The 27784-nt window shown below is 43.2% G+C and overlaps 1 protein-coding gene across 1 annotated transcript in view; it reads left to right on the forward strand.

Moving 5' to 3' along the window:
• The window catches only part of TMEM117 (transmembrane protein 117), a 399054-nt gene that overhangs the window by 69796 nt on the left and 301474 nt on the right, over positions 1-27784 (forward strand). The window contains exon 3 of the mRNA XM_077472802.1: positions 15481-15613. Coding sequence (XP_077328928.1) covers positions 15481-15613 — 133 coding nt within the window. The remainder of the gene's footprint in view (positions 1-15480; positions 15614-27784) is intronic.

Here is a 27784-nt window from a genome sequence, read left to right on the forward strand (position 1 = left end):
CCAAGCGATTTATTCCCTTTACCCCTCCAAGTCCAGGGGTGCTGCCATCTTCTTGCATTCCTCCTTTCCTATGGAGATTAAACGTGTATATAAAGATACAGAGAGTAGATATGTTATCATCCAAGGGGTAATATGTAATAGAGAGTTAACTATTGCTAGTGTATATGCACCTAATGATGCCCCAGCTACCTTCTTTAAGCAATTTTTTGAAAAGCTCTCCTCATTCCAATCCTCCTATTTAATCATTGGCGGGGACTTTAACCTGGTTGCGAATCCCACTCTGGATCGTTCTTCTCACACATCTTTATCTAAGGCCTTCCCTAAATCCCTAAACGGTAATCTAACAGAGTTTCAACTCTCTGATACCTGGCGGGCCCACAATGTGGGTATTAAAGAATTCACATTTTACTCCCGCCCCCACAATAGCTCGGCAAGGTTGGACTACATCTTTACCTCACCCATTATACTGGCCAACTCAACCCAGGCGAACCTTCACCCCTGCGTTTGGTCTGACCATCACCCCACCTCCTTTTCCACCACCTTTATTAAATTAGCCCCTACTTCGCACTCCTGGAGGCTTAACGAAGCCCTGCTGTCTGATCCCTCTTTTACACCTACTATTGAGGAAGCCATTGAAGACTATTTTAATATTAATGCCCAACCTGATATATTACCCTCAGTGTTATGGGTGGCCCATAAAGCGGTCCTCAGAGGGAAAATTATTGAGATATCTACTATACGCAATAAGCTGACCAATGGTAGAATCCTGACCCTCACGTGAGAATTAGACCAACTGTACAAGAATACAACTTCCTTGCATTTAGAGTCTACTAGACGGGAAATAGACAGCAGACGGCTTGAGTTGGACTCCTTGCTGTCCAGCAAGGTAGAGAAGTCTTTTAGATGGGCAAGGGCTAAACACATCTTGTTAGACAATTCAGCATCATCACCCTTCGCACGAAAACTTAATCGCCTCTCCCGCCCTCCTCATATCTATAAGCTGAACAATAGAGAGGGACAACTCACATCCCACCCGAAAGAGGTCTTAGACATTTTTAGGAATTTTTATTCTTCTCTATTAGCCCCCAATGAGGACATAGAAGCCCAGGCAGTTGATTCTTGGTTAGACACAGTACCCCTTCCCACCCTAACTCAGTCACAGTCTGAACAACTTAATTCACCAGTTTCCACAACCGAAGTTCTGAACTTCATTAAATCTCTTAAATTAGGCTCGGCTCCTGGCCCAGATGGGTTTGCAGCAGTTTATTACAAGAAATTTGCATCCCATTTAGCACCCAGACTTGCCTGCCTGTTTAATTGGGTGATGCGGGGCGGTAGTTTTCCAGAAGAGATGTTGCTGGCGAACATGTCTTTGATACCTAAACCCGACAAAAATCATACCCTCCCGCAAAATTACAGGCCCATATCAGTTATGAATAATGACCTCAAAATTTTCAGTAGGATCCTGGCAGACAGATTGGCTAAGTTTATTCCCTCTCTTATCTCCCCGTTCCAATCCGGTTTTATTCCCCATAGACTGATAACAGACAACATTCGTCTGGCCACGGATATCATCCAGGATGCCAACTCTAACTCCCGTAGCCTACTTTTTACTTAGTCTTGACATTCAAAAGGCTTTTGATAGTGTTGCCTGGCCCTACCTTACCACAGTTTTGCAAAAAATGGGTTTTGGTGGGGAATTTTTGCATTCCTTCCACACCCTCTACAAGAATCCCATGACCAGAATTAAAATCCCTGGCTGTTGCTTGGATTTCTTCAGTATAGGTAGGGGCATGAGACAGGGTTGTCCCCTTTCCCCATTAATTTTTGCCCTAGCCTTAGAACCCCTAGCAATCGCTATCCTGAATAACCCTGATATCTCTGGTTACACCAAAGGCCCCTTGTCTTACAAATTTTGTATGTACGCGGATGATGTTCTCATGTTCCTAACGAACCCCCTGCTCTCCCTTCCTAATCTATTTGCCTTCCTTTCAAAATTTGCGGAGATCTCGGGATTAACCATTAATTTAGCTAAATCATCCGCCCTTCCTATAGGTATCCCCCCGAGTGATCTATTGCATCTTAAACAGTCCTTTCCCTTCCATTGGCCAGACTCTCATCTATCCTATTTGGGTATAGCGCTCCCTGATCATTATAAGAAATTATTCACGTCCAATTACCCGCCCCTTATCAAAAAACTTAAATTGACCCTGAAGATGTGGTCCAAGCTTCATATATCCTTCATGGGTAGGATAACGGCCCTAAAGATGGTTGTGCTCCCTAGGCTTTTATATGTTTTCCGTTCTCTCCCTATTAGAATATCAAAGTCTTATCTCGACGACGTTCAAGCCTCCCTCCTTCGATTAGTTTGGCAAGATAAACCCCCTAGATTTTCCAAAGCTATACTATACCGCTCTTCTAAAAGAGGGGGATTGGGGGTCCCACAGATATGGCTGTACTATGTGGCCAGCAGATTCTCGCAACAGGCTCAATGGAATATCAGGAATTCCAGGGTCCCATGGGTGCAATTCGAACAAGAGTCTGTAAAGCCTTTGTTTCTACCGGGTATGATGTGGATCCCTCCCTTGGCCAACCACACTAAGTCTTATGGGAATATGATTGTCTCGGGTGGCATGCTCCTTTGGCATAGATATAAGCACGTATATGGTTTGGTGTCTCGGGCTCCTGGTGGCGCCTCTTTTTTGGGGGACTCCAGGTTCCTGACATCACACAACCACTTAAATGCTTTCCGTCTTTGGATAGAGTTGGGTCTTATATCCCTTAAAGACTTTATAGTGGATTCAAACTTCACCACGTTTCAAGACCTACAAGCTAGATTTCAGATTCCCCACACTGAGTTCCTCCACTTTTTGCAACTTCGACATTTCTTTCTTCATCATTACCCAGGCCCCTATTCAACTCCCCCGACTGCTTTTGAAGAGATCTGTTATACAGCTCCTAGACAGAAAGGGTTGATCTCTATGCTTTACCGGGGCCTTGAAGAGGTGACTGATAGGAGTGATTTGAAATATAGGTCCACTTGGGAGCAGGAACTTGGGGATCTGAATGACTCAATTGACTGGGTGAAGAACTGGCGCAATATGTGCCAATGTACGAAATCCCTGTCGGTTAGGGAAACGGCTATAAAAGTGATCACCAGGTGGTATTATACTCCCCTTAGGATACATAAAATTTTCCCACAGGCACCAGACAGTTGCTTTAGGGGCTGCCCCCTTCCAGGCTTGTATAAACACATCTTCTGGGATTGTGACCGGATACTACCTATATGGCGACTTCTCTTTGATATTATTGATAAGGTAGCAGGCTTCCATATCACTTTAACAGCGAATCATGCCCTGTTGTTCCAATCCCCACCGGATGTCCCCAGACCATTAAGAGGCCTGATTCATTCGATCTGCCTGGCCATGCTATGGTCAATTGCTTTCAACTGGAAGTCCCCCTCACTCCCACTTACACAGGTTTTATCTCGAGTTGATCTTATAATGCATTCTGAGAAAATATACCACACTCTTCATGACACTATGCCTCTGTACGAGGCCAAATGGAATCCATGGTTCATATTTAGACTCTCGCACTGACCACGCTAGTCTCTCCTTCCCCCTCTTCTTTTTTTTTTATGTTTCTGCCTTTCCTGTAGTTGAATTCTTTTTCTTTCATTCTATATATGTACTTTCTTTTTCTTTTACTGTACCTCATGCTCATTGGCCGTGGTTATACATCTGATTTTGGCAAACACAACAGTCAAGGCCCATGAGTATGTCCCTGACCCATGCAGAGTATTATTGCTGGAATATCTCTCCCACCATCGATTATATATAATTGCGTTTACTATAGTAGTTTATCACTATGCTAATCTGCTGTGTTTAACGATGGATATGTAATACTGCTTTTTTTTTTGTATGGTTCTGCATGGGATTTTCCCAATACCCATACTTTGTAATTCTGTTGACTTCTTTTCAATAAAACGTTTGAAAACAAAAATAATATGCTAGTATGTATCTCATACTAGCACATTATGAAATAGTAAAATACTTATCTTAGAACGAAGCCCTCCAGCAGTGCGCTATCACTGTTGACAGGGCTTCCATCTCTACCCCCCTCCCCAGTCCTCCTTCCTGGGTCACTGACTCCAATCCTTTGAATGGCTGAGCCGCAATGATGTCACTCCCTCACATGCTGACTGGTGTCACGGCTTACAGCACAGAGGGAATGCTGTCCAGGAATGATTGGATGGCTGCACACTCAATACTTGCAAAAAAAAAAAAGGCTTTATTGTAGAACAAAGTCCATAAAAACAACCACAACTGATCAGGCAGGGGAGGGAAGTTGTGGTTGTTTTTTATGGAGTGTGCAGCCATCCAATCATTCATAAACATGAGAGGCTGCAGTAGTGGCAGGGCGTGCACCTGAATTACTGTACATCATGGCCGGCAAACATCACCTGTGAGCAGAGGTTTCTTATTGTACAGACCAGACGGGTATGCCATCCCTTCAGACCGCATGCGTTGGCTGCATCCAGTGTGAATATATCCTAAACACTGCAACTTTAGGAAATAGTCACTGTATATACAGGTAAGTCGTCTTATAGGCTTACCTGCAGGTACAAGTTCGAAAGCAGAGTTTGCTACTGCTTTAATGGAAACTCTGAAGTCAAGTTTCAGTCTGTAATGGTTTACAAGGACCTGGTGTGCGTTCATATCTGGAGAATGGCAAGCAGTCAAGTCACTACTGTAAGGCCCCTTCCACACAAGGCAGATACGCTCAATGGAGTCCACCAGCTTGGCAGGAGATCGCTCCGTTGATCTCCGCTGACCCAGCGGATGACAGGTCCGGGAGGAGCCTGTCAGAGCACTGCCGATTCCTATGGAGAGATCAGATGAAAACAGACAGCATGTCCGTTTTCATCAGATCTCATCCGATCCGATCCGCCAAGATGGCTGGCAAACGTATCGCCATACGCAAGAAGGCTGGCCGGAGGCTAGCCTGCATTTATAGGATGAGTCTGGGGGGGTATATATCCCTCCTCCTCCTCCTCCTATTTCTGATCCTGCGTTGGCTCGTCTCCATGGTAACAGCCGACGCACGTCATTTCCAGGTTCAGGGTGGGCATGTCACTTCTGGTTTCTTACAGAGCGGCAATCGACTGCAGGAGTAGCGTGGCAGTTCTTCTCCTGGTGCTCATGCTGGGCTTCATTCAGGGGGTGCCCACCACTTTTCCCGGGGCTCACGCCGGCATCATCGAGGGCCCATCCGCCCGCTCACTCCTCCCACTCACCGGGCATCTGGGGGGACGCCAATTTAGTCCTGGTATGGACGGGATGGGGGGGGGGGAGAGAGAACAAGCCATCTGAGTCTTGCTTGATAGTCCAGGCCACTTGGGATCACAAATCACAATCACGGGGGGGGAGTAGGAGGGAAGGTTCATTGGTCAGCACTTGTGAGGTCTGTTGCAGCATCTCTCCCTGCAAACCTCAGGGGGGTCCTGAGGACAAGTACTGGGAAGGGGGGGGGGGGCTGATTGGTGTGGTAGCTCCACTCCCATGGTCATTTCATAATTCCATGCCTCACAGCGGTTTAGCTGTCATAGCATGTTCTGTCACAATGTGTTCTGTCATTGCGGTTCTGTCATAGCATGTTCTGTCATATCGGTACTGTCGCAACGTGTTCTATCATAGCATGTTTTGTCGTAGCGGTGCTGTCACAACGTGCTCCTGTTGTAATGTGTTCCTGGCGTAGCGGTCATGTCATTACTTGTTCTGTCGTTGCCATGCAGTTACGGTATACACCAGTAGCCGTTTCATCTTCATTTGTTTCCATGTCTCGTCATACCTTTTTGTTCAGGTTTCTTTGTATACCTGAGTTTAGTTAGCTAGTGCTCACATTTCAGGATCTGTCACAGCTACAGATCTATACGGGCTGAGGTTTTGTTTTTAAATTATTGTTGACCACAATCTTCTCGCCCGTATGCCATATGTCATATATTGCATGTTGCGACTACCCACCACGGTCTGTGAGTAAATTTAGCCCTGAGTATAACGTTTTAATTGCCTGTCTTTGTGCTGCAGGTTACTCTGGCTCACTTACTAGATACACTAGGGTGGGGGTCATTATCAGGTTTATTTACACGCTGTGGTCTCGTCATAACTGCTTATGTCCTTTTACTTGGGTAGGCACAGAGGGGTGGTGTTTTCATGTCTGGTTGTCTGTTGTCACTTTATCTATTTTGTGATTCCTTGGGTTTGGGCATGCCGCACGTTTTGGAAGTGACTAATTTACGTTCATCCCTTCAACCCCACATGGGGGTTCAGAGCATGGTAGGACTCCATAATTTAGGAGTTGGTCTATACTCAAGCACACAGCGGAGCTTTGTCACAGGGGTTTTCCTTTCCCGGCCGCAGCTACGAAGGCAGAATGCTTTGGATTGTTTCCAATTCCGTCGCCCAGCTACTCCCATCCACCATCATGGAACATGTTCTGGGAATTTATTCTTTAACTCATGAATAACACTGATTCATGTGGGCTAAATATGCTCTCCACGACCTGTTACGGTTGCTAGATAGGATGGAAGTGATTGAAGCTCGCTCGGTCAGAGGCAGTGTGTCAGCACACCCCCAGCTCCTGCTCTTCCTACATTCCTGCAGGCAAGGTCGGCATTCTCTTACTCCATCAGTCTTGTCAAGGTTTATGGTTCAATATGTCTGAGCCAAGTAATGTTCCTTGTCAGGGGCTGTGTTGGAATCTCCCATCCCCGGCCTTCAGACAGCCTCTGCTGGGGGAATTTTTAGGCGTGCACGCAGGCCTCATCACTATATTGTCGGAGTCTTTCATATGTAGTATCTTGGCTTCAGTAGACGGTCATGCTTTTGATGTCAATAAGTCACTGGAGGCAGTCATTTCCAGAGGTGCTTCGTTCTGAAGGTGGTGGGTCAGCCCATTGGGGTGTCCAGTGGCAAGTTTACAATATCGTCTGTTATATTTTGGCTGCCCTCTTTCCTGCGGATGTATTTAATCAAAGTATTCCTCTGTGGATCTGCCGATTCAGCACTTTCTATAGTTGGGGGGAGGGGGGAAGTGTTTTTTCTGCTTGTTAAGTATATGTAACTTCTTTAATGCATGTAGACTAGGTACAGGTTCTTCGAACAAAGTTTTTTTGGAGACCTGACAGGAAACTGTTGAGATAACCTGATACTGTATTTTAAAAAGGAACTACTTTTGCAGCCTGTAAAATTTTTGTTAAAGCGGTAGTAAACTCGTCAAAAGAAAAACGATGTAGCCAATATTACAATCTAAATATTTATTTAGAATAGAATGGGCACTAAGAACCCAAAAATCATTCTTACTGTAAAAAACACTTTATATTCCAAACACTGCTGCTCCGTAATAGCCGTTGCCATATCAACTATGGTCTTTCGTTTCTGTAGTCTAATATACTTCCGCCCGCATTAAATTTTCCTCTCCGTAATCCCGCGTATGCGCACTAAAAGCTTTATCCGAGCCTCTTATTCGTTTCCGGTTACTACGGAAACGAACTTCGAGCGAATCCTGTTGCTGGCTTACTTGGAAGCATCATGGGATGTCGGGGGGCTGATGACGACAATTGGAAATGACGCAGCCCCAGCATAGTCTCTGCTTGCCGGAAATTTTGGACATACGGCGCATGCGCGGGCTATGTCATTAGACACAAATATACCTATAACTTGCAAGGCAAGCAGGTGAAGAGACATTCTTCTAAAGCAAATAATTCTAAAACCCGCAATTGTCCACAGGAAGAAAAGTCATCATGTTGATTATACAACCACTTTAAGGAAGCTAAAGGTGATTTACCCCTTTTGGTATGCTTTTTGTAGTTCTTTTATCAATATGTTTGAAAATTTTATATCCTGTAGATGAGTCTTTCAACACATTTCTATGTATTGTGACTGTGCGAGGCACTACCACTGTGTAAATAGTTGTACAAAGGAAACAGGATTTGCACTTATGTAGTGTGCGAGACTCTGGGGTATAGACTATGAGCAGACAAAACGTTATTTACAGCTTTCTCTTGATTTTGGTATTCCTGGATTGGATTCTGTAGTTTGGAGATTTTAGAGTGCTTTTGGGAGGGAAGAAATATCCAACCCAGTATCCAGAGGGAGAAAGTCTGGCAGATTGAGAAGGCTGGGTATGTCCGTGGTTGGATATTTGGGTTATATGACTGGGTTCTATTAATCTATCTAGATACACACTTGGTGTGTTTTTTGTATCTCTAATTGTTATTTTTATATTTATTGGTCTTCCCCCTGCCTTTTGCATTGACAGTTTGCATTTATCCACTTGCCATTGGTTAGCGCATTGGTTTATTCCCAGCGGTTTGTGCCGTTTATAATCAATCCTTAGTGCAGCTTCACCTTGTTTTATTTATGGGTATGTCCATGGGACTGAAGGTATCTTGAGTCTCAGAAAAATGAGAGTACCTGGGGTGTCAGAAGGACCCCAATTGAAAGGCCAAGAGTGCACTCATATATCAGGGAGCTGTAACTAAAGGCTGAGTGAGCTAGGAGAAAGCTTGGAGAGCCAGGCAAGATGGTGAGACAGTCTGAGGGACCAGTGCAAGATCAGTGGCTCTGTTGAAGAGGGAGCCAGGTGGGATAGCCAGCTACAGATGGAAGCAAGTGGCGTCTTATTTTTGTATCACTGTTGTGTTTTTTGGTCAGGCAATGCACTGACACCTTTGTAGCCATTGTGCTATATGCTGGGTGTTCAGTGTGCCCCTATACCTTTAAGAAGGGGTGGCTCCCCTTCAGTCCACCTGATCTCACCTATCCATCAGAATGCATGTGCCTCCACTGTGGGGACACTCATAAATTAGAGTTAAGTACCACAGATACCAGGGTGCCTTGACGAGGCTCTGTGGCTTACACATGCATCTGCAAATGTGTGCAGACGAAACCCCTGCTTTTAATGCATACTGTTAAGGTTGTTTTTTCCCTTCGATTTATCCTTGGCCTTGTTTGTACTAGAGGAAAGGAGAAAGCTGGAAAGTCATGTGATCGCAATCTCGGCTGTGAAATGAGGTATTTGCAGCATTTATTTTTATAAATCACACACAGAGGGGGATACTACAATACAAGGCAGTGCTGATGGTGTATACAGGTTAGAGTGGCTTAACAACCATGTACAGAACCTATTGTGTTGCTGGGCTTCATATCTATTGCACATTTTCCCGTGGCTGTGATCTCACTTCTTTTAGCCCTAATCACACGGTCGGAAATTCCGACCACAAAATCCGTCTGATTTTTTTCCGACGGATTTTGTCTGAAACTGGTGTTGCATACACACGGTTGGACAAAGTTGTTGGAAAATCCGATCGTACGGAACGTGATGACCGTGTGTACAAGGGCTTATAGTTGTTGTCTAGTGAATCTACAAACTGAGGAATGTAACATTAGAAGCCAAATAAGGTCACTGTCTTAAACTGATGTAACACTAAGCTTGTTACCTCTAATCGTAAGAGTATTACATTGACTTTTTAGTGGCATAATGTATGTAGCTTGGATGCATGTAATAAAAGGCTAGTGTAGCATTTAATCCCTGCATATACTGTACCTAATATATTGCCAGAACAGTGGACTACTGTAGCATGTGACTACCTGTTATAAACACACTCATTCAACTGTAATAGGAGAGGTGCCTGCTGTGCAAGTATACCAGCTAAGTAACAGAGCACCTGACGTAACTGAAAAGCAAGGTCATTCGTACTCTGGAACATGCAGGCTGAGGGCACGGCACAATAGAAATGAAAAACATTGATATTTTCTTTTTAAATCTGATCAAAAGTGTGTCTCATACACATGATAATGGAGTGATGAGCAGTTTAAAGTCTTACACAATGGAAGAAAAAAAAAAGTAAATTTATTTTTTATTTTTACCAAAGGTGCCTTTTAATATATGTGGATAATGGATTCATGAGCAATGTGAAGGCTCTTTCTGTATCAAAGAAAGGGTACCAGTAAAACCTCACATGACTTGGCTGCCTAGTGGACTGAAAGTCTGCATTACAGGATGCCTTGCCCTTCCACAGAGCAGCAGGCACATTTCTCTTACTTAGGAACTCCTTACTTCTCCGTCTTTTATCACTCTTTGACATCCCTATAATTTTACTGCTAGAAGGATAATAATCCTTAAAGTGAAAGGGGAAGTTCCACTTCTCTGCCTCCTCCCCCCTCCTCTATTTTGGGACAAATGTGTTTTGGCACATTCATTTTTTTGGGGGAGTGAGCATCTAATTTTGATAAGTACCCACTCCCACATTTGCTCAGCAAATACAATATTGTCAGTATCAGGGCCGTCTTTAATACTGATTGGACCCTGGGCAAAAATTCTTGGGGGGGCCCCCTCCCCATGCAGTTTTGCTCCCCACCTGCTCTGAGACATACAATAAATAGCAGCTAGACTTCAAATAAAATAAGTTTACTGTATCAGATCAGGCAGCAATTGCGATTGATTACCAGCGGTTACAGCATATCATTACTGCTTAATGACTGGTTGCTAGAGGTTACAGCACACATTACGGCTCACTGATCAGTTGCTAAAGGTTATAGCAAATGATTTCTGCTTGTTAATTGGTTACTAGAGATTACTGTAAATTAATACTGATCACTGATTGGTTGCTGGAGGTTACAGCACATCATCTCCTCACTGCAGGGGAGCATGATACACATATGAATGCCACCTTTATTTACATATCAATGCTGCCAGCCGCATCTATTTACTTAGTAATGCCGCCACTATTTACATATGAATGCCGGGTAAGTTATCTGTACACAACAATAGGGCAGAGCTGGGCAGCATTAGTACCATCACTTCACACAGATATTGGGACACAGCACAGGACTAACACTTCAAGGGACAAGGGAATTTACACTGGGATAGTTGGTAAGTATGAGGCAGCTGCTTTGGGCCCCACAACAATGACAGGGCCCAGGGCAGCTGCCCCTTTTGCCCTGCCTTAAAGACGGCCCTGGTCAGTATGCTGACTTTAATTTTTTTTGTGTTTTTAAAGAGCTTTTAGATTAAGGTTTGGCCCAACAGGTCATGAATTTTTTTTAATAGGATTGTATTTTATGTTTTGTTCAAAACCTTCATTAAGTCAGTGGCCTTCTAATACAGTGATGTTGCTTCACTGTTAGGTTCCAACATATAAAATAGGAAAGTAAATTTATATACATTTAGGCATTAATGTGTTTCTCTAAAATTTCATCTCTCTATATATTTATATATATTTGTGCAAATTAAAGGACAAAATGAAAAAAATAATTTAAATCCACAAAGTGAGTAGTAACCAATCAATCCCTGTACAAAGAGTTGCTACAACTAAAAAGTGCTGATAACTTTCATATGAAGATTATTGTGACTGGCGTATGCACAACATAACAAAAAAACAAAATGTATAAGTCAATATAAAAACAGTTGTGGTGTGGTGTTCCCTTCACCGTTCAAAACTGTGGATAAGTGTCTGGTGTCTTTTCTTTTAAATATTGTAAGCTCTCAAGCCTCTCGCCTTACTGCTATAAGTTAACAGCATGCGTTAAAGCGGAGTTCCACCCAAAAGTGGAACTTCTGCTTTAAGAACTCCTGAACCCATGACATGTCTTATTTTGCATGTCATTTTTTGGGAGGAGGGGAGCAGGTACCTAGTTTTGACAGGTACCCAGCTCCCACTTCTGCTCTTGCCGTCTAGGTGACTCAAGTGGAGGTTCTCCTCTCTCCTCTCCCCCCTCCCTCCCTGCAATTTTATGGGAAACGTCACAGGTCCCAGAAGATTGCCCGGGCTATTGAGGAGGCACAGCGTGATTCGCACAGTGCGCACTCAGCTGTGAAGCCACAAGCTGTCACAGCCGGGTGCCCACACTAGTGATGCCGGTGCAGCAGAGAGGCGAGGAAAACAACCGAGGCTTTGGGGTGGCTGCATCGCTGGTTCATGGGACAGGTGAGTGTGTGTTTATTAAAAGTCAGCAGCTACACTTTATTTAGCTGCTGACTTTTAATTAACACAGAAACGGCTGGAACTCTGCTTTCATAGCTCTTTCTGAAAGTCCTTATTCTAGGGATCCTTCTATGGTTAGCCTGGCTTGTGTCTCTATGGTGGGTGGTACCTTCTCTGATGGTCCTGGGGATCCCTCCCAGTATCCTCGGTGGTCGTGGTATATAAGGAAAAGATTCCCACTAGTATAGTATTCTTTTTCCAGTTTATTCTATAAAAATGGCTAATTTACTCACTTTTTTACAAAGGTTTTTAAAACATTTACTCCACGAGCGGCAAGCTTGTGCTTGTACTTCCGGTATGCCTGTTGCTTAATCCTGACTCATAGCATCACGCCCAGGTGACTTCCTCAAAATGCCACACTAGACAATATATTTTGGTTATTTGTTTTTATGTTGTACATACACCAGTCACAATATTCTTTATATGAATGTTATCAGCACTTTTTAGTTGTAAAATATTATTTTGGATGTTGGCACCTAACAGTGCAACACCATCACTGTATTAGATATCACACCCATTAGCCACGAATCAGGTAACCGGTGGCTGCAGCAGTTGGGTATTATAACGAATTTAAAGTGATAGTGCTCCCACGCTATCTTACAAGTCAGTAGCCTTATTGTCTATTATAAAGATGTTTATTGGTGTGCACACACTGTATTCCAGGTATGCCTGGGCAGACCCTAATCATCCAGTGTGGTGCAGATTCCCCCTGTTTAGACCCAAAGCCCCCTAATGGGTCTCCTAAAAAATCTAATTGTAAAAGATAATGGCATAAAATAATAAAAATGAAAACTGACACCAATCTCTACCCTACTGACACCATCTATTGCTCTGCTGATACCGTCAGTATATACTGTATATACATGCACATACACGCAAATGTGTTTGAGCTTTGGGTTGCACACCCTAATGCAATAGACTGTGCACACCTTTGAAGATGTTGATGTTCTGGATGGGTGCTGGGCATATACACAGTGCTTAGGGGTATAAGTGCAGATTATGAAACCCCATAGCAAAATTTTGAGTTGGTGCCCCAGCGTCATCTCTATTGACATTGATCTTAACATAAAGTATGTCTAAATCAATGGCAGGTAGCAGGAGAGCAGCATAATCGGAACAATAATAGGGGCCAGTGCTGTCCACAGAAGTTGTCAGGGAAGAGGGGGGACTTTAGTGCAGAGAATTTTTTTTTTTTTGTGTTCAAACTGATGTGCAGAGTGGCTCACAGTGGGGGCTCCAGTGCATACCCGTTCTCCATTTCAGGGACGAATCAGGCCCACATTTTTGCCTCAATTTGGACCTGAAGTGGAACCAAAGATGCATAGGACCCCTGTGCAATACACTCCGCAGCCACCCCGAGATGTGTGAACCAGCTCCCTTGACAGACGGTCACACTCTCCTGTCATAGGAAAATTGGATGTGGGGAAATCCACATTCAATTCGCATCAATGTGAACCCAGCCTAAAGTGGTCCTAAAGGCTCAAGGTTTTTTACTTTCATGCTAAGCTTGAAGGTAAAAAAAACTTCTCTGTGCAGCTCCCCCTCCCCCAATCCCCCCAATACATACTTGAGCCCCATTGCAGCCAGTGAGCCAATGAGGATAGAGAAAGACACACACACAGAGAAGTGGCTAGGGGAGCAAGCTTGCTTGGGTGGCTGCTTGCTATGAGGGCACTCGGGAGAAGGGAGGGGCCAGGAGCTCTAGCAGGGAACCAGAGTGTCACACTTACCCTTAATGCAGGGGGTCAGACACTATAGCTGGCTTCTGTGTTCTTCACATACAGGTGTAACTCATGAATAAAAAGTTAATTTATTTCAGTAATTCATTTCAAAAAGTTAAACTCAGATATTATTTTGATGATTATGGCTTACAGCTAATGAAAACCCCAAATTCAGTATCTGAGAAAATTTGAATATTACATAAGACCAATAAAAAAAATGGATTTTCAATACAGAAATGTTGGCTTACTGAAAAGTATGTCCATGTACAGTATTTACTGCATTAAAGTGGTTGTAAACCCACTAACAAAAAAACTGCAAGACAAAGGCATAATGAGCTAGTATGCATAGCAAACTAGCTCATTATGTATTACTTACCTTAGATTGAAGCCTCCGCAGAGGTCCTCGTACACCGTTCTGGCCGGCGACATCGCTCCCGGAGTTGCTTCTGGGTATCGTGTGCTCCGGCGCTGTGATTGGCCAGAGACATGATGATGTCACGCCTGTACATGTGCATGGGAGCCGCCGGTAATGGCACACTAGTTGAAGCGGCAATACAAACGCGCCATTGCTTCAGTGTGCATGATCGAACATCAGGGTCATTCCTAGTCTGCAACCAGAGGCTGGCCACAATCAATCACCTTTGCAGATGGACAGACAGACAAGGAAAATGCCACAGTCAAAACAGGATGGTGAAACCAGTAGCTATGATGGGGCAGCAGAGCACATGCTCCTTACTCTGAAAAAAATTGCAAAAAAACCAAAAACATTTTCTTTTAACCACTTCCCGACCGGACGTCCATTTAAATTTGCCGCTGTGCCATCGCATGCGCGTCGGCCGGGACCTCTTTTGAGTCGGATTGTGGGTCCCCTGGACTCAATCTCTGCGGGGATACCCTCATTCGTCTCACGGGGAGGAAGAACGGGGAGCTGCTAATGTAAACAAAAGTCACTGAGCTCTGCTCCCTGTCATTAGGAGCAGAGATCAGTGACGTGTTTCAAATATACTTTACAGTACAGTAGTTTATGGACTCTGAACTTTACTACAGACTAAATAATATACACTGATTTGTGTTATTTTTACCAAAGAAATGTAGCAGAATACATTTTGGCCTAAATTTATGAGGAAATAATATTTATCTGCAAAATTTTAAAATAGAAAAAGAAAAATGTGTGTTTTTCCAAAATTTTAAGTCATTTATTGTTTATTTAGCAAAAAATAAAAAAAAACAAGTGGTGATTAAATACTACCAAAAAAAGTGCTATCTGTGTGAAAAAATATATATACAAATTTTATTTCAGTACAGTGTTGCATGACTGTGCAATTGTCATTCAAAGTGTGACAGCATAAAAGCTGAAAATTGGCCTGGGCAGGAAGGGGTTGAAAGTTGGGTATTGAAGTGGTTAAAAAAAAGAGTTGTACAAGCAATAATAATGACCACCATAATATATAAATAATATTAATAATATAAAAATATTTATTACAGGTACCAACAATTTACACAGTGCTTTGCATATTGTACATTCACATCAGTCCCTGTGCTCAAGGAGCTTACAATTTAAGTTCTATAGTTTCATGGTTGAGATTCTGAGGACGCCTGTTCTGCAAAGCAGGAGTGCTAACCACCAAGCTACTGTGCTGCACAATATTTTATCTCATGATATTATTATATTATTCTTTACCTCTAAAACAAACTTCTGGGTTTTTGTTACAGGTCATTTACTGCGCCTTAAAGTGTTTCGAGAGGATCATGGCTCTTGGATGACCATGTTTTTCAGCACAATACTTTTCCTCTTTATCTTCTCACATATCTACAATATCTGTCTTCTTATGGCTGGAAATATGAGGTAAGCTTGAATTGTAGATTGTGTTCAATGAAATTGTGGTTTTGTTAGATGACTTTCTACACCAGGGTTTCTCAACCAGGTTTCCATGGAACCCTAGGGTTCCTCCAATGGTTGCTAAGGGGTTCCTTGAGCAATGACCAATTTTTGCCTCTCACATAAGTTCCCAGTGACACCAATGATCTTTTTTAGCTATCTGTAGAGTGGGGATTCTTGAAGACCACAGACGTAAGCCCGTGTACACACGGTCAGACATTCTGCCAACCAAATCCGTCAGATTTTGTCTGACGAATTGTGTCCGAAACTGTTGCATACACACGGTCGGACCAAGTTGTCTGATTTTGCGGTTGCCAAGAACGCGGTGACGTAAGCCGTGTACGGTGGGACTAGAAAAAGGAAGTTCAGCTCCACGTCCGGCACCCTTTGGGCTCCTTCTGCTGATCTCGTGTCTATCGCGTGTTAGTTAAAATTTGGTGAGAGACGATTTGCGCTTTTCAGATTTGTGATTCAGATCGCTACTGCTCTTCGGTTTGTGCTTGTCTTTGCGTATCTGATAATCAGTGCGTGCAGTCAGTAAGTATTTGTTGATCATTGTGGACTATATCTTGGTATAGTACGCTTTGAAAGGCATTTCTTATTGTCTGCTTGCTTCTGCTATTCAGGTCGTTCTTTCAGGCCTTGCTGTTTATCGGTGCTTTCTGGTGTCCGTTCTGACGAGCCGACCGTTTTCAAACCATGTTTCGTCTACGTACTCGTCATGGAGTTTATGCTGTGCAGGGGCTTCGTGTTGGGGTCCTTACTTTGACACAAGCCCGGTCCATGAACAGGGAGGGGAGGCGTTTGTGGACCAAGAATTGGTTGCGCCAGCGTGACCAGTTCTCGCACATGCCTTTGCTCTGTGAGATCCGCGAGAAAAATCCTGATGATTTCAGGAATTATCTCTGGATGGCGGACCCCGTTTTTCACAGTCTTCTGGCTTTGCTGACCCCTTATATCACCAGGCAGGATACCTGCATGCAGCAAGCCATCACTCCGGAGCAGAGGCTCATCGCCATGTTGCGCTACTTGGCGACTGGGAGAAGCCTTCAGGACCTCAAGTTCTCTACAGGCATCTCCCCCCAGGCTCTGGGGATCATTATTCCAGAGACCTGTTCTGCCATCATTCAGGTCCTGCAGAAGGACTATATGAAGGTAAGTTTTATCCTTTAACATCACATTCTATGTATTTCATGATTGCTAATGTCTTGCATTTCTTTCCTCATTCCCTAATTACCATCATTGCAATATGCTCTAATTCATATGCTCTGCCCTTCTGTCCTCATGCAGATTTGCCTCACTAACCCACCATGGTCTTCTTGGCCCATAAAACTATAGTCTAGTCACTTACCAATGTCTTTTGTCAGCTCCATAGTATTGCTTTCGCCTAAACACCCCCTAAAATGTCTACAAATGTGATGTGTATGCTTCAATTCATGCAGAGTGACATTATTTTTTTTTTTTTGGGGGTTGTGCCAAACTCATTAGGAACCCCCCTCCCCCCAACTGCTAGCTCAGCTGATAGCAATCCTCTATCTGATGACTTTACCAAACCCAATACACACTATACCTACCTTTTTGATGCTCACATTTATGGATGAATTCACCTAAGCATGTAGTGCAAGGGCCTGCCTCAATACTTTCAAATGCTATTTTTTTTTTTTTAACCTATTAATTATCTGGATATGTAATAGCAAAATGTCGAAAAGTGCTTCCATTTTGGTTTCTTTTTGTTATTATGACACTTCTTACCTGTCCGGTGGGCTGCCAATAGTGTAACTAAGGAGGGGCTTCCCAAAGTAGCACACATTATTTAGCCATTCAGCTCTCAATCAAGTAGAGAGGGTTACCTGTCCTAAACACCCCCCCCCTCATTTTTTAGCAAGGGCCCATCAGATGGGGGATATGGGGGGTGGGGGAGGGATGGGGGGGTGATCACTCTCATAAGGGGACATTAGACTTTAGGCTTTAAATACTCAGTTCCCAAAATGTTATACTAATTTTGACCAAAAATGTTGGTGTCTAATCTGCTTGTAATGTTGATTTGTCAAATTACTAATTTTTGTTCTTGTTTCACTCCACAGTGTCCTTCAACGCCACAGGAATGGCAGACTGTGGCCTCTCACTTTGCCAGTCGTTGGGACTTTCCCAATTGTGGAGGAGCAATAGATGGGAAGCACGTCCGCATCGTCCCACCACGCAACTCGGGGTCGTACTATTATATCTAGAAGGGGTTTCATAGTATCCTGATGTTGGCGGTGGTGTCTGCGACATATGAGTTTTTGTATGTGGACGTGGGGCAAAATGGACGGATGTCGGATGGTGGAGTCTTCGCACGGACGGAGTTCTACTGGCGTCTCCAGAGTGGCAGTCTGGGCTTGCCAACCCCAGAGGAGAATCAGGAAGGACTCCTGTTCGTCTTTGTCGCGGATGAGGCGTTTGCCCTGGCGAACCATCTGATGCGGCCTTTCCCCATGAGGACCTTCACCCCAGACCAGAGTATTTTTAATTTCCGCCTGTCCAGAGCCCGAAGAGTGGTTGAGAACACTTTTGGTATACTGGCCAGCCGGTTCTGCCTTTTTCTTACGCCTATTCACATGGTGGAATACAAACTGAATCACATAGTGCTGGCGTGCTGTGTTCTGCACAATTATTTGAAAAAAGTTTCTGTGAACTATGTGGTCTCAGTTGGCCAACAAGAAGCAGACTTGATGGAAAATGCAGATAACCTCACGGGCCTTGAACATGCTCATCCTGGCTTGCCCCCCCAAAGCGCCCGTGAGGTTAGAACACAATACATGGACTACTTTGTGGGTAGGGGGGCCATTGATATGCCAGACAATGTCTGAGCGGCATTTTAATAATACATTTTGATCTGAAACTCCTTCATTTACTGCTTGGCTTGGTTTTAGGTGTCTCCTAGGTATAATTTTTTTTTTTTTCAAGTTGTGCCTTTTTCACCAACAGCGCAAACCCAAGTTCAGAGCGAGATGAGGGGACAGTCTCTTCTTCAGATAATGTTATTATGTTGTGGGTCTGCTACACACACACCTTCTTTTTGTAACTAATGTATGTAGTGCATTAATGACCATTTTCAGCATCATGGCAGGAAAATGGCATGATTGTCAAAATTTACACCTCACTGTGGGTGTTTTTTATTAAAGGCACATCCACTATGCACTACAAGTGCACTGCAAAAGTACACCTGAAACTGCACTTGCAGTGCAAAGTGGAGTTGCCTTTAGTAAATCACACTCCTTCTCAGCACAAACTTAAATTTTACTCCAAATACATTTTTGGTGCCATGAAAAAGGAAGCCACACATTGTTGATAATTAAACTTTTTAATCCAAGCACATTCACATGTGCGTTTCGAAAAGGTTTTTACAACAAACCAAGAAATTGTGTGTTTCAAAAACAGAGTTTAATCAAAATTTGGTTTACTTGGTGTTTTGGGGTAAACAGGCATGTATCAAACTGTAAAATACAGAACACAGGAACTTACAAAGTTCAACTTTGAAAAGTGAAGACAATATCAGACCTGAGTACCTACAAACTGGGCTGATATTGCCTTCATCACATGGGGTGTCACCCCTGAAAAATCCAAATTTGGAAGATGCACACAGTGTGTCAACATGTGCTATCTCCCATCATGGGGGATCAATGTACATGCTTTGGGGCTGCAACCCCTTCATCTCAGACACTTTACACAAAACACGTACATTGATCCCCCATGATGGGAGATAGCACATGTTTACACACTCTGTGCATCTTCCAAATTTGTAATTTTGATAAATACAAAATTTTTTTTTTTTAAAAGAGAAAAAATAAGACCCTATCTAGTTTTTGGTGTTTCACACTCTCCCCAAAACATCAATGATGTTCTTCATTTTTTTTTTTTAACATCATTGATGTTTTGCAGGATATTTTCCAAATCCCGATTTCACCCCATTATCTCCCCAATCTGGATCTGGGCACTTTCACTGGTAAAACGGGAATCTTGTTCCACATCACCTACAAAACAAAGCAAAAAAAAGCACCATGTAATATAAATATGGTGACATACATTGATGAGCTTACCGGAAGCTGTGTTCTCCGACACTCACCTGTTGTGGTGACAATTTGCCCAACCTCCACAATCTCTCCTTCCTCTCCTCCTCCTGCTCCTCTGCTTCTGCTTTTGGAAGTTGGCCTTCTATCGGAGGGGGGGTCCCTGGTGTCCTCATACTTGCCGAGTCTTCTCTCCCCTATGAGAATGGAAAAAAATAAAGAATTAGCACACAGAGGGCAGAATTAACAATATGAAACATTGTTTCAATTTTTTATTTTGGCCGAGCTTCAAGGTCATAACATTATTGGGGACACTGTGTTCAGCTGGAATACTTACCGGAAGAACAATGTTTAATACGAACGAATGAAACCATGAACTTGAAAGTGGCCATTTTAAAATGCACAACATGAACTCAAAGCACATGGAGCAGTATGCAAGCAATAATAATCATATGAACACACGACAACTACTTACTTTTGTCAAGAACACGCTTGATCCTTATGTACTGCTCGTGCGCCCTCAGTTTCAGGTCTGACCAGCGTTTTCTCAGTTGATCCATGGATCGGTGTACCCCAAAATTCTTATGAAGACTCTTCACAACTTTATTCATGATCTTGGCCTTTCTGATATTTGAGTTTGGGTAAGGTCCATACTTCCCATCATAGTCGGTCTTGTTCAATATGTCGACCAGCTCCAACATCTCTCCAAAAGACATATTTGAGGCCTTAAATCTTGTCTTCCTGGATCGGGACGTTTCAGGCGCCGGGCTTTCCTCACCCTCCTCCTCGTTAGTGGAACTATTATTAGTGCGCACCTGTGTTCTCTCCGCCATGTACTCTCCCCACTGCACCGGAAGCGAAGGGGCGGGGAATAGTCTGGAAAGAACGTCAGGGGTGGGTGGAGTTTCACGCATGCACACTGTATATAAAACGCAACACGCGTGTGTCGTCCGTACGATCTGTGAACAGAGGGAGAAGCTGAGGTGACAAACGTGCAAACGAAGGCAAAATTTTGAACTTGGTACATCACTAGGCTACACTGCTTCTAGATTGAGGCCTGCATTAGTGGAGTTTAGCCTGACATTAGGGTTTGTCTTGTGTTGTGTCTTGCAGACATTATGGACGGGTTCAATGACCATAGCTTCCTCCCTCTGTTCATCGATAAATACAGAGACATGCCCATCCTGTGGCAATCAACACACCCACTATATAGTAACAAACAAAAGAGGCAGGCAGCACTGTTGCAACTGATTGAGTTTGTGAAGCCGGTGGTCCCCAGGGCAGATGACAAATATATAAAAAAGAAGATTGGTAGCCTCAGGAGTACATATCTGAAGGAGAGGAAGAAGGTGCTGAAGTCCGTGAAATCTGGAGCTTCAGCAGATGACGTTTATGTACCCACCCTGTGGTATTATGACAGGATGCATTTTCTGGCAGACCAGGCTGAGGTCAGAGAATCCCTCTCTACTCTTCCTTCCACGTGTCCTATGCTCCATTCCACACCCGCTGAGTCTTCCGACGCCTAACCTGGGCCTTCCACTCAGGAAGAACTGTGGGAGCCCAGCTTGAGCCAGGTATAGTATTGTTGTACATATTTGTGGAGTCAAAATGAATGATGTTAACTTGATTTTTGCTCCCTAATTGCTGAGTTTAGAAAGTGTTTCACATATCAATAGACAGTAGTGGCCAAAACCTTTGGGACAAGAAAGAAAAATGCTGGGCTCAGAATGATAGTCTTTTCTATTGGTTAACAATTCGCAACAGTGTTGATGTGAAAATTGTGTGTGTGTGTTTGATGAACCAAAAACTAAAATTATGTCCCTTTTTAATACACAGGAAGAACTCAGCCAGGAACAGGAGGGTGTGGAATGCAGCAGCCAGGAGGTGGCTGTGGAAAGTGGCAGCCAGGAGGAGGCGGGGGTAAGCAGCAGCCAGGCGGTGGGCAGCCAAAGGAGCCTCACAGAATGCCAGGTCCCTCCCCTCCACCTTCCACGCAAAAGGGCGAGAAAGGGGGGGAATGTTGAGGAGTCGGCCCTGAGGCTGATTGGTGAGGCTTCTGTGGCACTCCAAGCAAAACCCACCGACCAAGAGGCCTTTGCCGCCATGGTTGCGTGCAAGCTTGAGAAAATGGAGGAGGGGCATCAGATCTTGTGTGAGGAGGTTATTCTCCACACCCTCCACAAGGGTCTGTTGGACAAAATGACACAAACAACACACTTGTGTGATTTGGCCCATGCCCCTCCTCCTCCTCCTCCTTCTGCCACACCTCCAGCACCAGAGCCACAGCCTGGAAGGAAGCGTGGAAGGAAGACCAGAGAGTGTGATGACCTGGGTTCAGTCTGGTCTGACAGAAGATGCAGCCTGTTGTAGTACCACAGCCTGGGAACATAGATGTCATCTGCTGCTGTTCCGGGTTTCATGGACTTCAGGACCAGACTTCTCTCCCTCAGGCATGTATTCCTCAGGCCACCAATTTTTGCGTTGAAATAGTTGATGTGTACCCTGGGGGCCAAAGGCTTCACGAATATCCCCAGTTTCAAAATTGCTGCCTCCCTCTTTATTTGTTCCTGACACCAAAATAAAGGTATTTTTTGTTTTGAAGAAATGCTTGCGTATGCGTTTTCCTTCCAAAAGGCCAGTTTATTTGTGAGCAGGCAGGTACATTTCAAAAATACAAAGAGAAATAAATAACAAGGGGTACCAACACTAAACAACCTCCTGTAGATTAAAAAAGAAAAACCAAAGATAATAAATAAAATAATGTTGTTGTGGTAAGTTTACACACAAAAAACACCCCAAAAAAAGGAGAAATTAGCAAACTGTCTTTAAAGGAGATTTTTAGGAATTAAAAATAAAAAAGCATCCAAAAAAGAATAAACCAAATCTAAAATTGTGTAGATGTGACACAAACTAAAATTGTATTGCTGAAATGGTTAAAAAAGAGTAATGAAATACGTTCGGGAGAAGTGTGTGTGACTATGAGCATCAAAAGAAGTTCGTTCTTGCAGCATTGTAAAGAACAAGCGAATGCGCTTCATGAAAGAATTTTTAACATTGCAGCGTGACGAATGTGCTATATCGCTTACGAGCAGTAGTTTTACCTGAACGAACGCTTCCGTGTCGGAATTTGAATGTGAGCATGCGTGGCACCTTATCCGTCGGAGTAGGCTACACATGATCGGAGTATGTCCGATCGGCCCAGTTGGTCGGAAAATATTTCCAACAAGTTGGAAAATTGGGTCGGACGGAATCAGTCCGATGCATACCACACACAGTCGGATTATCCGACAACACAGTCCGATAGGATACATTCCGACGGATTCTCCGATCGTGTGTACAAGGGCTTGAAGCACTCTTCCACTGACCATCACACCAATGTATCATGAGTTGTAGATATAGAAATTTTTAAAAGGCGTTCCCTGAGACCAAAAGGTTATTTTAAGGGTTCCTCCATGTTGAAAAGGTTGAGAAAGTCTGTTCTACACCTTTTCCAGCTACATTTTGTGTGGCAGTACCAAAAGCAGAACCCAAAAAAATATTCTATAGCATCTCCCCACTTTTTAGATGTGGGTGGCTGCAATCGTCTTTTGTTTTTAGGCTTTATATTCTTTATTTTCACCTGCTGATTCAGCCAGTAAATCTTTTATTTTTCAACTTCCCTTCACAGACCAAGCTGTCCAGCAAAAGTGGGAGAGGATTGAGACAAACCAGTTAACACTTAAAGGGGTGCTTACATCGGTCAGCCTTTATTTATGTAAAACCTTTTATCTCAGAAAAAAGCGGGAAATAAAGCAACTGCTGCTGTAACTGCCTAAAAAGTGGTAGAAAGTGTTTGGCTTTAATCTGTTAGGCTCCATTCACACTTTGTCATTTGGAATCACAGGCAGAATCGCTGTGATTCTGTCCACCATTCCAAATTGAATGGTGATCGCTGCACCACGAGCAAAGTGGGTCCCATTATACCTTAAGGGCACCCCAAATGCCAATCCGCTGCAATTGTGTCAGTCATTGCAAATCGCAACTTTCTTATGAAGCTGAAAGGAGCAAGAGCGTGTAGGGCAACTCTTTCAAGTGAATGGGCTGGCCCTATGCGACATGCACAATTGCGTCCAAATCGCTCCACAAAATGATGTGGCCTCAGTCAAGTCCATCCAAATCCCCATATTGACAATGTTGCTGTCCAAAGGTTCAGTGAGGGAAAAAAGTATTTGATCCCCTGCTGATTTGGTATATTTGCCCACTGACAAAGAAATGATCAGTCTATTTTTTTAATGGTAGGTTTATTTTAACAGTGAGAGACTGAATAACAACAAAATTATTCATAAAAACATATTTAAAAAAAGTTATAAATTGATTTGAATTTTAATAAGTGAAATAAGTATTTGATCCCCTATCAATCAGCAAATTTCTGGTTCCCAAGTGTCTTCTATACATGTAACTAGCTGAGATTAGGAGCACTCTGAGGCCTGATTCACACCTATGCAGGTTGCAGTTTGCATATTGCAGGTGCGATTTTCAATACAACTTTTGATCCATTGAAGCCTATGGAACCAAAAGCAAGAAAAAAAGTCCTTGGCCCTTTCCATAAAATGCACAGATGTGAACTAAATCCATAGGAAACCATGGTAAATGGACTGTAGTGTGTTTCTGCAAAACCTAAAACGCACTGAAAAAACACATGGGTGGGAACCAGGCCTTAAAGGGAGTGCTCCTAATCTCAGCTTGTTGCCCTTTAAAAAAGACACCTATTCATAGAAGCAATCAATCAGATTCCAATCTCTCCACCATGGCCTAGACCAAAGAGCTGTCCTGGGATGTCAGGGACAAGATTGTAGACCTACACAAGGCAGGAATGGGCTACAAGACCATCACCAAGCAGCTTGGTGAGAGGGTGACAACAGTTGGTGCGATTATTTGCAAATGGAAGAAACACAAATTAACTGTCAATCTCCCTTGGTCTGGGGCTCAATGCAAGATCTCACCTCGTGGAATTTCAATGATCATGAGAACGGTGAAGAATCAGCCCAGAATTACACAGGAGAATCTTGCCAATGATCTCAAGGCAGCTGGGACCATAGTCACCAAGAAAACAATTGGTAACACACTACGCCGTGAAGGACTGAAATCCTGCAGTGCCTGCAAGGTTCCCTTGTTCAAGAAAGCACATGTACAGGCCCATCTGAAGTTTGCTAATGAACATCTGAATGATTCAGAGGAGAACTGGGTGAAAGTGTCGTGGTCAGATGAGACCAAAATCAAGCTCTTTTTCATCAACTCAACTTGCTGTGTTTGGAGGAGGAGAAGGAATGCTGCCTATAACCCCAAGAACATGGAGGTGGAAACATTATGCTTTGGGGGTGTTCTTCTGCTAAGGGGGCAGGACAACTTCACCGCATTAAAGGGACAATGGACAGGGCCATGTACCATCAAATCTTGGATGAGAACCTCCTTCCCTCAGCCAGGGCATTAAAAATAATTAGTGGATGGGTATTCCAGCATGACAATGACCCAAAACACACTGTCAAGGCAACAAAGAAGTGGCTCAAGAAGAAGCACATTAAGGTCCTGGAGTGGCCTAGCCAGTCTCCAGACCTTAATCCCATAGAAAATATGTGGAGAAAGCTGAAGGTTCGAATTACCAAACGTCAGCCTCAAAACCTTAATGACTTGGAGAGGATCTGCAAAGAGGAGTGGGACAGAATCTCTCCTGGGATGTGTACAAACCTGGTGGCCAACTACAAGAAACATCTGACCTCTGATTGCCAACAAGGGTTTTGCCACCAAGTCCTAAGTCATGTTTTGCAAAGGGGGCAAAAACGTACTTCGCTCATTAAAATGCAAATAAATCAATTTATAACTTTTTTTTAAATGCGTTTTTCTGGATTTTTTTGATGTTATTGTCTGTTAAAATAAACCTACCATTAAAATTCGAGACCGATCATTTCTTTGTCAGTGGGCAACCATACGAAATCAGCATGGGATCAAATACTTTCTTCCCTCACTGTATCTTTGTTGCTCCTCCATCTTGAATACAGACCACTCAGCCCTCGTTCACATTGAATGCAGTTTTGAAATTGTGCAACTTCATCTGAAATAATCATCATGTCAGTGCGACTTTGAAGACGTCTGTGCGGCTTCATGCACAGATGTCTATGCAATGAAAACTGACCAATATACAGATAAATGCTGCAAAATAATCACTATCCACAAACATACACTGTTATATTGATAAAACAGCGCTAGTATAATCAGTAAATTATCTTATTAATACTATAGGTGGATATCTCTTGCCGTTAATCCATAAAATGTAATTAATCCATAAATATGATGAATAAAACAATCCAAAGATCAATAAATAAATCAATCACAAAACATCCCTATATCTGTGCAAAAAACAGTCCATCTTTCATAAAAGATGCCCCAGAATAGGTTCTTTGTGCTGGAAAATCCTTCACCACCACCCGTCTTTCTACACCACCTTCACACATGCGTTCCACTCAAAGGAGGTTTGTGATGAGTGAAGCCCCCCTTTTGGTAATATTCTTACCAGAATACACTGGTGTAATCACCGTATTGCAAACACATCAAGCTAATCCACATTGGTTTCGGTTTTGCTTCTTCTTCCACCAGACCTTGTCATCACACTAGCTCCAATTCTCCCAAAATATTGGTTATGTAGAAAAAAGGGGGCCATATATAGTGTAATTCCGTAAAACACCATTTAACTTTATTCATAAAAAAACAGCAAATTATCTACTCACAAACACGATTTCTTCAATAGTCACAACATCAAAGTCACAGAAGGGTCATCGGGATCTCTAAGGCTCACAGTGTTGCTCACCCATCCCTGGAATCTGCGTGGTTTACACAAATCAGTCACCTCTGATCTCTCCTCTGCGGCTGTCAGTTTCTTTATCGTACGCTACCATCTTGATGCGTTTCGTCGTAAAGACATCATCTGATGTCTGTGCAAGTCGCACTTGAAATTGCCAAAAATAGCACAGGAACTACTTTTTTTCAAATTGATGCAGCACTGCAATGTCGGTCTTAGGGTGTGACTTGTCATGCGATTTGACTTGTCAAATCTCATGAAACATCGCTCCAATGCGAACGGGGGCTTAAACAGAATGTGTGTTTATTGGCTGAATCACAAGGTCCAAGAAAGGGGGGGGAGAGAGACAAAAATAAAAACGAATGCAGCTACCACATGGTAAATTGCAATATATTCCATTTTTGTTTTTAGATTATTACTACTTTGAAGCAGAGGAAATAGAGCCTTTCATTGGGGAGGGGGTTGCAAAATATGCAGACACTGCATTTTCATGTAAATAATATTAAAACAATGTGTGTTAAGGGTTTACGGAAAAAAAAAAAAATTATAATTTGCAATTATATACAGAATGTATATGGGAGTAATGGGGAGAACCATCTTTACTATTAAAACATTCAAAAGGTAAACGGGTCCAGAAGTACTTAACCAGTACCAAGTATTTACTCATCAAGTACACAGGCTCTGCTTTTAGCTATGTGTTGCTGCACAGCTCCTTCTTAGCCCTTGTACAAACGGTCGGAGAATCCGTCGCAATGTGTCCTATCGGACAGTGTTGACGGATAATCCGACTGTGTGTGGTATGCATCGGACTGATTCCATCGGAATATCCGTCGGACCCAATTTTCCAACTTGTTGGAAATATTTCCCGACCAACTGGTTCAATCGGACATACTCCGATCATGTGTAGAGAATTTTGATCGGACCAAGTGCCACGCATGCTCAGATCAAATTCCTACATCAAAGCTATTGGCTACTAGCCTGAATGTAGTCCCATCGTAACGAAATTACGTCATCACGTTCTGAAAGATCGGATTTTTCTACAACTTTGTCCGACCGTGTGTATGCAACAGTTTCGGACAAGATCCGACGGACAACATCCGACGGGCAAAATCTGACGGATTTGGTTGTCGAAATCTCCGACCGTGTGTACAGGGGCTTACAATGCATGTCTATGGGGAACATGAAGACTGCTCTCATTGCAAAGTGAATGTTTATGGAGCTTTGTAAATAGAATTAAGCTGTGTTCATGCCAATCAT

The sequence above is a fragment of the Lithobates pipiens genome, unplaced genomic scaffold (genome assembly GCF_037356315.1).
Source record: "Lithobates pipiens isolate NorthernLeopardFrog02 unplaced genomic scaffold, aLitPip1_a1.2 Scaffold_8, whole genome shotgun sequence".
In the NCBI taxonomy this organism is placed as follows: domain Eukaryota; kingdom Metazoa; phylum Chordata; class Amphibia; order Anura; family Ranidae; genus Lithobates; species Lithobates pipiens.